The following is a 12,360-nucleotide window of genomic DNA, read 5'->3' as shown; positions in this document are numbered from 1 at the left end:
ATGTTGTATCCATCCGCCAACACTTGGTAAAGAACGAGATACGGTCTCACTGATGTTGTATCCATCCGCCAACACGTGGTAAAGAACGAGATCCGGTCTCACTGATGTTGTATCCATCCGCCAACACCCGGTAAAGAACGAGATACGGTCCCACTGAAGTTGTATCCATCCACCACCATGTGGTAAAGAACGAGATCCCGTCTCACTGATGTCGTATCCATCAGCCAACATGTGGTAAAGAACAGGATACGGTCTCACTGATGTTGTATCCATCTGCAAAAACGTGGGAAAGAACGAGATCCGGTCTCACTGATGTTGTATCCATCCGCAAAAACGTGGGAAAGAACGAGATCTGGTCTCACCGATGTTTTATCCATCCACCACCATGTGGTAAAGAATGAGATCCGGTCTCACTGATGTCGTATCCATCTGCCAACACGTGGTAAAGAATGGGATACGGTCTCACTGATGTTGTATCCATCCACCAACACATGGGAAAGAACGAGATCCAGTTTCAACTGATGTATCCATCCACGAACGACTCGTATCTGGGATTTTACTCAAACAAAAATATGGACGGAGTGATGCTCGTGTCTCAAACAACTCGTATGTCGAGCAGCTCGTATCTTGGGGTGCTACACTATTTCCCCAAAGAGGCTATTCTTCCTCAGGAGAAAACACGACCTACGTCTTTACTCCACCAACGAGAACGAGTTCCGGTCTCATCGATGTCGTATCCATCCGCCAACACGCGGTAAAGAACAAGATCCGGTCTTACCAATGTCGTATCCATCCGCCAACTAGCGGTGGTGTCCTGAAACACGACTTGTATCTCAAAGACCTCGTATGTGGAGCAGCTCTTATCTAAGGATGTTAGTCTATTTTAATATCATGACAGCTAAGCTAACAGCGTGTATAACACGCCAACAGCATGTACAGATATTCATCCAGAGCCAGGATGCGTTGCTCTTTAACTTCTCATGTTCCTCATAAACACAGACACAGAATACGTTCTGGTTTTTCGGAGCGTCACCGTTCTGATCCGTTTCTGAACAGATTGCTTTTTCAGCGTTGTGTTCGGGTCACATGAGTTCGGCTTCGGAGGCAGTCACAGAGCTCCGTGTCGGAGTTGAATCGTCGCAAATTGGGTGACATGATGGATGCTCAGAGCCGCTGTTGTGGAAAAGCCTGATTCCACTTCACACCTAATGGACTGGCGAACGTCCCTTTCGATTGCTCAAGTTTCCCAAATAAAGGCCCAGATGCTTGGCAAAGCTGACAACACTGCTGACGTCCATTTAAAGCCTGGCTATCGTTCTCTGCTGCGATGGGGAACCGCTGCCAACATGTCACGTGTCAAACTCAAGGCCCGGGGGCCAAATGTGGCCCGCCACATCACTTCGTGTGGCCCGCGAGAGCATAAAAGTCCGGGATGTCTAAAAATATATAGGTCAAAAGTGTGCTTTGACCAAAACTAAATCAATCAATCTATCTATCTATCCTAACTTGTGTTTGATGTTATTTTTCTTTATTCATTGATAGTTTGATCCTTGATTGATAAGTAATAAGTAATAAATTCAGCCTTTATTTAACATTAAGGAGTAGTTACATTTATTTTATATCACATTGAGTTACATTTAGTTACATTTATTAGTTACATCTGGTCCTTAGAGGACAGTCGTTATGTTGATGATGCCCCTTGGGGTAAATGAGTTTGACACCCCTGTTCTAGAACATCAATATGGGCTCGAATCTGGAGCCTTCAGACAAATAAATGCCTTTTTGATGCGATCGCATCCGAATCAGGCAACAAACGACATCAAAGCCTCATGTGACGTCTTCTGTCTAGGCAGAAACAGACCCTTCCCACTGACCTTCTCCTAAAGCTCTTCAACCACCATTGAGGCCTCTCCTCTATAGGACAGAGGGGAGGGCAAACAGGGAGGTTGCCCCAGTCTGACCCCCCTAGAAATGGGATGACTTTAATATTCCCTGGACACAGGACACACGGTACTCAGATTAAAAGCCGTTTCTTCACCATGACCTTTCCCTTCGCCATCTTCCCTCAGAGAAATCTCCCCTCCTTATATCCCCGTCTCCGTTGACAGGCTATCCCACCAAAACAAAAGGCCAAGTGGGACGGTGACACAAAGTCAATAAGGGTGACTTGTTGGAGTTTGAACACATCAAACGGTAACCTCTGTGCTGGTGTTGATTATAGGAGGAGATTAATCTCCGTCTTCGATGCCTGAAGCGTTCCCAAATAAATTTAGACGAATGGATTCATTACCGTCCCGCCGGGGTTTCATCTCATCCCTAAAACGTAAACGTCATGTTTTCATTTCTTGGGTTTGGTTGAATATAAATTCTAACCTCTCTGCTTCCCCCCTCTTTGGTCCAAACATCGGTCATTATCACCCCCTCCATGTGGACGTGACTTCCTGCCCTCCCATGTCAGACCTGTAGGTAGACGTGGAATCTTTTTTAATGCTTAATGGGTCTTCTGCGGCCCCCGCGAGACTCTGACACTCCACTTATGTCAAAGTGTTTTTGAGAGGCCGAGTCAGACTGTGACGCCCCCCCATTAAAGTGCCCCTTTGGGGGGGAGGGAGGGGGGGGGTTTACCACAGCACTGACACAAATGAAGCACGGACCACGTCCCGGGGATTTATCCACCGAGATGCCGAAGACATTAAACAAAGGTTGTGAAAACCACACTAAATAATGCAACAGGCAAAAAAATCACAGCGCTAAGCAGCATCAGGACCCCCCCCACCCCATCATAACCACCCCCCAACACAGACACCACCACCTTCTGATGCTGCAGTGTTAACTTGTTGTTTCAAGGCAGCTGCACCTCTTGAGTGATCGCAATGAGATCCTCAGAGAGGATGGGGGTAGGGGCAGATAGATCGCCACGGTAACGCAACATCCTGTTTGAGAAGAAACTCCAGGCTCTTCGTCTTCTTCTTCGTTGCTGAGGCAGATAAATTTATTCTGTGAAGGACTTGTCATGTTTTTGCTGTGAGCAAACCAAAAGCATCCCATAATGTCAGACCCTCTGACAGCAGTGGTCCTCTGTGGGACAAATAGAAGAATTATCTATTGATTGTCAAACGATCAACTTCAGACATGAGGATGTGGTCTATAAATTAATTAATATCCACGATTAATGGATATTAATCGTGGATATTAATGAAGGCAGACACTTTTCAGTAAAGATTAGATCCAGATGATCCCAAGACCGCAGCTCAGCCAGTTTGATGGTTTGTTTGTTTGTTTGTTTGTTTGTTTGTTTGTTTGCTTATTTGCTTGTTTGCTTGCCCTCCAGACCATAATATCACCAACATATAAATCTTTCCCCTGATCAATAGATTATGACGGGGGGTGCTTACACACACGCACACACACACACACACACACACACACACACACACACACACGTTGACCTCCAGCTGAAGCAGCAGAGAGAACTAATGAGCTGCTCAGCTGCAGGACATTAACCAGCTCACATTAACCTGCACACACGTCCGATGTCTGCCTGGTAGGAGTCTGGTAGGAGCACAGTAGGAGTCTGGTAGGGTCTGGTAGAAGTCTGGTAGGAGTCTAGTAGGAGCCCAGTAGGAGTCTGGTGGAAATCTGGTAGGAGTCTGGTAGTGTACAGCACTTTGGTCGACTGTGGTTGTTGTATAGTGCTTAACAAATAAAGACTGGATTGGATTGGATTGGTAGAAGCTGATTAGGAGTCTGGTAGGAGCCCAGTAGGAGTCTGGTAGGAGCCCAGTAGGAGTCTGGTAGGAGCCCTGTCGAAGTCTGGTAAGAGTCTGTTGGAAATCTGGTAGGAGTCTGGTAGTGTACAGCACTTTGGTCAACTGTGGTTGTTGTAAAGTGCTTAACAAATAAAGATTGGATTGGATTGGATTGGTAGGAGCCCATTAGGAGTCTGGTAGGAGCCCATTAGGAGTCTGGTAGGAGCCCTGTAGGAGTCTGGTAAGAATCTGGTAGAAGTCTGGTAGGAGCCCTGTCGAAGTCTGGTAAGAGTCTGTTGGGAATCTGGTAGGAGTCTAGTAAGAGTCTGGTAAGAGTCTGGTAGGAGCCCAGTAGGAGCCCGGTCGGAGCTTGCAGGAACCCAAAAGCAATCTGGTAGGAGTCTGGTTAGAGTCTGGTTGGAGTCCCTCCCTACACGCCTCTCCACCAGCCTCCCAGCCAATCATCTGCAGACCTGCCACCCCCCTCCACAAAAGACTCCAGTCTCACCTACATTCAAATTTTATATTGATCAAGTCCTACGAAACGACCAACAACTAATCGTCAGTCCAGTTCCACCTCACAGCAAACCAGGAGACGTGTCAGGGTGTCGAGTAGGAAGCAAAGCGACCAATGAAATAACCTCAAAAAACAAACAAATAAACAAACAAACAAACACACAAACATTTTGTGACACTGCTATAATAATAATTATTGGACAGTCGGTCAGGTATCAATTAAAACCATTACCCCATACACGCCCCCGGGGTCAATAAATACAATCCATCACTTATAGGTAGTAAACATGTACCGCTGCAAACAAACAAACAAGAAACAAGACTATAACCTGTCTTTCAAGCCCCCCCTCCCTCTCCTTCTCTCCTTTTGTGTGGATTAAACCTCGAATACGATCAGAATAATTTGATTTTTGTACATTACCATGTATGTCGCCCCCCCCCCCCCTAAATTCATTACAGCTGCACTTTTGGCTGAAAGCTTTGTTTGTCATTGTCCGATTGCTTCATGCCACCCACCAGTAACTTTATCTCTCAGTCCAGCTTTTCCATCCACCGTGGCCAATTCCTCCCTCTCTCTTCTCCCACAAAAAAAAAAAAACTGTCCTCTTTGCACAACCCCACCCCCCCTCATTCATTCTAATTAAGCCAACTGAAACTAAATAGCAGAAGCTTTGTTTACGAGTGGCTAGCTGCGCTCAGCATTCTGTGCACGGAGCTACTCGTCTTCACAGCCAGTCAGGGGTTTATCTAGAGCTACACTTACTGCTTACACTAATTTATATTTGTGTTTTCCTTTCCACTTATTTCCATATCTGCCACCGTGGGGGATACGCTGCCTCCACAGATGGAAAACATCACTCACATTTCAACTCTATCTGACAAAGACTGTTTCCCCATCACAGGAGGAGAACAGGAAAGGCGAGATAAGGCGCTAATTATTTATCTTATTCAGCTGAAAAGGAAAATAATATCTTGGTTTAATAAAAGTCATGAAAGGAAACTCAAGTCCAGGAAGTATTTGTTGACGTAAACGCAAAGTGTTCTGAAGGGTCACCTTTGGGAAAATGAGTGGGAAGAAGACGGAATTCTGAGTTGGACATGAAGAAGAAACGTTACCTGATCCGACCCGGTACCCGGTAACGGAATGGAACGAGACCAGGATTAGTTAAAGGAGACAGAAACAAACGGTAATATGTTGTGACAGCAAGAAGAGAACAAAACCCAATACCTGTTCAAGGTTCAGTTCTGACCAATTACACATCAGTCTGATCACTGGGGAGTGTTCACCTCCCTGCGTCGGTTCTTAAAGAGAAAGCACTGCTCTTGTAGAATATCCTCTTTATTCCATCTTCAGCAGCAGTCCGACTTGTGTTGGACCGAACGAGGGTTGGACTTGAGTTGGACCAGAAGAGTCTGACTTTGACCTTCACCAGACTTCTGGTTGGTTTGTCTGTTTGAGCCGTTTCCCAGAAATCCACCCTCCTGCCCCTCCTGCCCCTCCTGCCTTCTGGCTGTCAGATGAAGCGGGTCAGAACCGGCAGAAGTCCTTCACCGCCTGGCAGCCACGACTTCAGCCCACGTGACTGAAGAGAGACACGGAACCACGTGAGCCGGACTTCTGGGAAGGAATCCTTCACCGATCAAGACAACCAGCAAGAAGAAACAAGTAAGAACAAGACGAAAAGAGGGAGGGAGGGGGCAAAGTGTAGGCCACACCTGGGGGTGTGAAAATATGGGGGGGGGGGTCATGTTAATTTCATGTCTGCTTCACAGGATGTCAGGAATGTGTTTCTAAGATCGAGTCTGAAACCTGTGCGAAATAAATCCGAGCTTTGTTTCTCTTTTCTTCATCCCTTCATTCATTTCTCATCCCATTTATTTCTTCTTCTTCTTCTTCTTCTGCTCCTCAAGATCTAGTCTGACCTCCAGAGAAATCAGGGAACACAGCACCATCTGCTGGCGGAGCTGGGTACTGCATGTGTGACAGTAATGAAGTGGAATGGAGGGCTCGCCTGGTCAGGACATCTGGAGCTCTAATGGGACTGGATCTCCTCCCTCATCACCGGACCCGGTTGGTCCAGTTTGTAGAAGCCTTCTGCAGCGCTGGGGGGTCAGGGTGGGGGGTGACATGACCTCCTCGTTAAACTCAGATAATATGACACATATTCCTCCCACTCACTCCCACTTGTTATTTCACTTTCACTTTATTTCTTGTTTTCTATTTATTGCCTGTGTTTTTTCTTCTTCTTGCTTCTTTTTGTAAAACAATATTTAAATCAATGAAATCAGTCATCAGGTCCTTATTTCAAATCAAACTTTACACTTTAATTTAATTTAAATGTAATTATATTAAATTAAATTAAATTGAAAATCAAATTAAATTTAAATTAAATTAAAACTTTAATTAAAAATTTAATGTAATTTAATTTAAATTAAATTAGATTAAAAATTAAAATCAAACTCTACACGTTACTGTGTAGTTATTCTTAGATCCGTGTCAGGTTTTACCAAGACCAACTGGTTCATGATTTATGCCTGTAAATCAGCTAAAGTCATCAGCTGATTATTGGTAGTATTTGGTTAATTAATACGAGTTCAGATGATAACGTAATTTAAAAAAATAAAAATAAAATTAATGACGATAGGATGCTATTGATTAGTCTGAAATGAAGAGGGAAACATTTGATGATTATTTCTGTTGAAGTCCTGGTTTCAGGTTCTTCTCAAATGATTGAAATCATAATCAAACTTGTGGGCGGAGCCTGGGCTCCACACCCGGACTTGATCAGGCTGATTAGCCTGAGGCTTTATAAGCCGCGTTCCTTTTTTGCCTCTCGGGGGGCAGTTTGGTTTGCGCTCCAACTCTTGTCTCTACGTTCCTTGAGTTCTTAAGTCTTCTCGTGTTTCCTCAATTTTCGATTTGCCTGAATAAAATATAAGGACAAAAACTTCTCACCCAGTGCTGTGCCTGGGTTTGAATCCCACCCCTTCCTCCCATCTGTTGAGGGTAAACCAGTCTGTAAAGAGTGACTCTCAGCCATAAAGGAGATAAAAACCTGAGAGAACCCCGGCTAATCTATCTCCACACAAACGTGCCCCTTTGCCGACTTCCTATCCCTTATTCCTCAATTAACATTTTTATCATCAGCTAATTATCAGGTTAACATTTATCTGCAGTACATTACATATTAAACTCATTTAGGTGACTGAACAATAAGTACTTTTTTCTAATTGCCTGTCTAATGTCTCCCACTTATGTGTGACTCCCCTGCCCTTGAGAGCCTAGCAACCGGCGATGATATATGTGATTGGGAAGCGATTCCTTAGCAACAGCGATGCGGCGCTTCCCTCCCTCTTCCCTCCAGACGCACATCTTTAACATTCAAAGTGCAAAACCAGAAGAAATGCCTTTATCGCCGCGCACTCCTGATGTCTGTCTCTTACATCACTCACATATTAAACACACACTGTACGACAACACGCACAACAGGAACGTCCTCACGCCTCCATCTTTCCAGAACGCAGCAGCAGCGGCGGGTACCGGTTTGACCCCTTGGGGGAGGGGGGGGGGTCGTTATTCTAAATAAGAAAACACATTAGGGCAGATTCGTCTTGAAATGTTAACAACCTGAAAGAGCAAAGGAAGGACACACAAAGCCGCGAACGACACACAGTGTACCCCGTCTGAGGTCGAGTGGGTCCTCGGTCGCGTCGCTCCATAAACATGTGCTGTGTGCTTTGGCTCCAGCCCTGAAAACATGATTGAGTTTAAGACTCGAAACCTCAGGAAAAAGGCCACAGATGGATGAAAACACTATTATTTCCATCACTGGGCCAAACAATAAAGGTTATATGTGACTCATAACATCATTATAGCACCACAGGGCTTCTTTTTTAGGCTCATTGTGATTCAGGTCAGTCAGAAGATGAGCTGAATCAGATGAGAAAATAATTAGAGGACATGAAGAGTTTACTGCATTCATACATTTGTTACCTGTCCAGGAAAAAATAGTGACGGTTCACTCATTTCCAGCTAATAATTTAAACACAGCGTCCTCTTTTTACCGCCTTACTTCCGCGCAGACTGTCAATCCAATCACCACGTGTACCTGAACGCAACGCACTTCATGTCACCCATGGATGTTATTACTTTTGTTCTTAACCAAGGCTGTCAAACGCATCTTCACTGAGGGCCACATCAGCCCAGATGTAACTAATAAATGTAACTAAAAGTAACTAAATGTAATGTAACTAAATGTAACTACTCCTTAATGTTAAATAACTCTAAATTTATTACTTATTCTAGTTACAAATATTAGTTAGACAGAAAAAAACATGTTTGTTTGTTTCTCTGTTCTAACATAAATCCTTTTTAATTTGTCAGGTTATTAAACCCACAGAAGTCCATCAATCAAGGATCAAACTATCAATCAATAAAGAAAAACAACATCAGACACAAGTTAGGACGTTAACTTTGTTCAAGATGTTTTTGCCAGAGTTAAAATGGGCTGAACTACTGCATTGTGGGAAATATTTCTGGTCAAAACACAATTCTTTCAGACACTCTGACCTTTTATGCTTTTGCGGGCCACATAAAATGATGCTGAGGGCCACATTTGGCCCCCGGGGCCTTGAGTTTGACGCATGTGATCTAAACCATCCTGTTCTTCTGTCAGTTCATTTTGAACACTGAGTATTTAATAAAGACAAAGCAGAGACGCCACACCTGTCATATTAATTTTATTAAGGTCATTTCTAACAAAACATACAACAAAACTTACATATCGTTTGAGCACAGGGTCCACAAATAGACCCAAATGATGATAAGCTGCTGACTCAGCACAGGTTATGGAACAGACATTCTGGATAGCTTTAGATTATTTTTATAGGAGGGTAAAGATTCTGAATTTGGACATTTTTAGTAGACCGAAGGAAGAATGTGCTCCAACTATGAGCTTGGAGGCGTGCACACACACACAGTATGTACTCTGTGTATGCACACACACACACACACACACGTGTTTGCTTAGCGTGGACAGGAAAGCCGGTGTCGGCGGTAAAGAAGGGGTGTGAGGTGTTAACAAGCGAATTAACTGACAGCCTGTCTGATTTTGCTGCCGGGGCTCAGACAGATTCTGCTTCTCACCGGCTGCTCTGAACAGAACACCTGACATTTGGAAGAAAACACTCACGTCTAATGTCACCGCCTTCAGAAAGGATTTAGTTATATATATATATATATAAAATATAAAAACATTCTCACTAACGGCTGCATTATCTCTTTTAATGTTTCCTGCAATTGACAAATTTGTCAGCGGTGAGTATTTAACCGGGAGGCGTCGTTTGTTTGGTGGGTGTGTGTGTGTGGGGGGGGGGTGTCAGGTTATCAGAAGGAGCAGGAGTAACGATGGGGTTTTGTTTTGTTTTTTTTGACCAACAGGACGGATCTCTGAGTAAATGTCAACCGGGTGAAAGCAACAAATCAAACGCTCCCCTTTTTGACATGTGATGTCACGCGACGAATGAAGCAAAATTAAAAACGCCTTATTATACAAAAATGCATCGCATGAGTGCGTCGATTAGGAAAGGAAAGTGGGGACATAATACAACACTTACAAAAACGACATTGTAAAAATAAAAAAAAACAACTACATATAGACATTAAATACAAATATTCCTCATCATATTGCACAAATACTCAAAAGGCAATTTGTACTGGCCCTCCACCCTCTGACTCTACAAACACCAATCAGAATGCACAGAGAAGAACGCATGCATGCGCAGAGTGAGAAGCTACAAAGTGAGGTCAAAAGGTCAGCCGGTTCAAATCGGACGACGTGCGGATACAGTCGGCGCGTGGATAGAGGGAAATCGGAGCGCGTCCAGGTGTCGCGTCACAGTTCTGATCGCGTGCCGAAGCTACAGGGAGCGCCGCGGTTACGTATTGATGACTTACATCACATGATGGAGAAGAGGTAATAACAATACAAAACACATTTACATTTGTACACTGAATTTACGGATCAACCGTCGCCTTACAGATGTAGTCCCGCCTGGAAGAACCCGTCACACATCTGTGCAGCGTCTGGCTAGCGTTAGCGTAGCAGCGGCTGATGCAGCCTAAAAGTTTTTTTCTTTTTTTTTTTTGGTGGGGGGGGGGCTTGTGACAGGTTTGAATTCGTAAAGAGGCCATTATGAAGTTCAAGCATAACCGATTTCAGGTTTTACCAGAGAATACACAAGAAAGCAATCAGGGATTAAACGGGACGAGACCGGGCTGGATACGGATCGACCTGCAGCGGAGGAGTTCCACCTTAAATCTGTCTTTAATCTGACCAGATTTACTTCCTCCAACAACAGTTGGAGAAATTACGTTGGTCAATTCTCTGCATCGGGGATCAATCCTATCCATGATGATGTCATCAGTGTCTGACACTGAATGTGAGCCGAAAGCTAAATGGAGCTCACCAGAAATAGCTGCATGGAGGTCGACAGGATGATGATGATGATGATGAGGATGACAGTTATAAGTTATCAGACATGATCCATACAGTGGATCAGACTACAGACTCCTATCAGATATTGTGCGATGAAAAAGGAAAAGTGCTGGAATTCCGCCTCCGGATGGACTATTTTGGGGAAACTCCACCCTGTTGGCGTCGCTGTTAAGAGCAGGGCCCACATTTTTGAGTCTGGAAGCTAATGGGACGCTAACGCCTCATCAGGGGCCCATTATTCTCTGTGCGTCACATTTCTGAGATCCCACCAATGTCAGAGCGTTTTTTATTAACGGGGCGGAATGTATCGGAAATCGTTGGGCCAGAAATATTTCAGAATTGGGGGATATACTTATACTTTGTGTTGTACTGCCTATGTTGTACTGCCTGAGTTGTACTGCCCTTGTTGTACTGCCTGTGTTGTACTGCCCTTGTTGTACTGCCTGTTGTACTGCCTATGTTGTACTGCCTATGTTGTACTGCCCTTGTTGTACTGCCCTTGTTGTACTGCCCTTGTTGTACTGCCCTTGTTGTACTGCCCTTGTTGTACAGCCTGTTGGCCGTGGGTCTGAGAGGACTGCAATTTCATCTCTGCTGTATGTCGTGCATATATGGCACATTTGACAATAAAGCCGACTTTGACCTTTGACTTTGAATCATGTATATTTTTGTGACTCTGATGCGAGCATGAAAGAGTCAACGGACAGTTTTCCGTTTGAGACTGTGAGAAACACAGAATCACAAAAATAAAACTAAAGTCAGGGGGAAAAAAGATGAATTCACCAGAGAAATGTGGGTTAAGTTTAGAGTTGAGCTGCAGACTTTGGTGATAACAGGAGGTAGCCGTTAATCATGGACCTCGAACTCCAACGGAGACAAAAATCCCTTAAGGTGAGCCTTTCATTAACCGCGTTGGGATCCCGGTCGTTAGGAGTCCCTGCTGATAACTTTCTGCTGATTTAAAGCAGCTTCGGTTCCACCGGTTTGTCTCCTATCTAAGTCTGATTGTGCTGCCGTCACACCAGCACAGTTCACTGACTGGAATGTGGTGAATTTCCTGTTAGCTCTTTGGGGATGTGGTTTGTTTTTCCTGTTGCTGGGAGCCAATTTTTTTTTCTTTTGCCCTCTTTAACTTCCTGTCTGGGAGCCTGACATTACAGAGAGACTGCAGAGGTGAACGGCACAAGCCACCGATCAGACTTGGGGTTATCAGTCACCCGCTGCCCTCCCCAGATCACATCGTGGTGTGTCCAGGATGTGAGTTGTGCTTTTCAATGACAATTTTTTGGGGGTAGGAGGGGGCTTTTTAAGCATCTTTTCTTTTTCTTTTTCTTTTTTAAAAAAAAAGCTGAAAACCCGTATACATGACTTTGAAGTGGGATTGGCTGGTTGGGGGTGGACGAGACCGTGACCTCATGCCATGCTGCTGGTCGGCGTGCTCTGGGTGCTTCCAATGCTAGCGTTGGCGCTGCTGTTCTCAGAAGGGGACGGGTTGGTGGAAACGGGTTGTCGTTTTGATCCCGAGCAGGGACATCCTGAAGAAAAACAAGCGACAGAGAGAGGAGATGGTAAGATAGAGGGAAGAAGCGACCAGAAAC

At 44.6% G+C, this 12,360-nt stretch overlaps 1 protein-coding gene across 3 annotated transcripts in view; it reads right to left on the bottom strand.

Moving 5' to 3' along the window:
• Positions 1–8,989: 8,989 nt before the first annotated feature.
• The window catches only part of eng (endoglin), a 29,879-nt gene continuing 26,508 nt past the window's right edge, over positions 8,990–12,360 (bottom strand). For 2 of the 3 annotated variants that reach the window (XM_068334007.1, XM_068334008.1), the window contains exon 14: positions 8,990–12,297. In XM_068334007.1, the coding sequence (XP_068190108.1) occupies positions 12,176–12,297 (122 nt within the window). In that variant the 3' untranslated portion in view covers positions 8,990–12,175. The remainder of the gene's footprint in view (positions 12,298–12,360) is intronic. The other variant, XR_011038143.1, reaches the window with a different exon arrangement.

The sequence above is a fragment of the Antennarius striatus genome, chromosome 15 (genome assembly GCF_040054535.1).
Source record: "Antennarius striatus isolate MH-2024 chromosome 15, ASM4005453v1, whole genome shotgun sequence".
NCBI classification, from domain to species: domain Eukaryota; kingdom Metazoa; phylum Chordata; class Actinopteri; order Lophiiformes; family Antennariidae; genus Antennarius; species Antennarius striatus.
The sequence above is the reverse complement of the archived record's forward strand: the minus strand, read 5'-3'. Positions and strand labels throughout refer to the sequence as shown.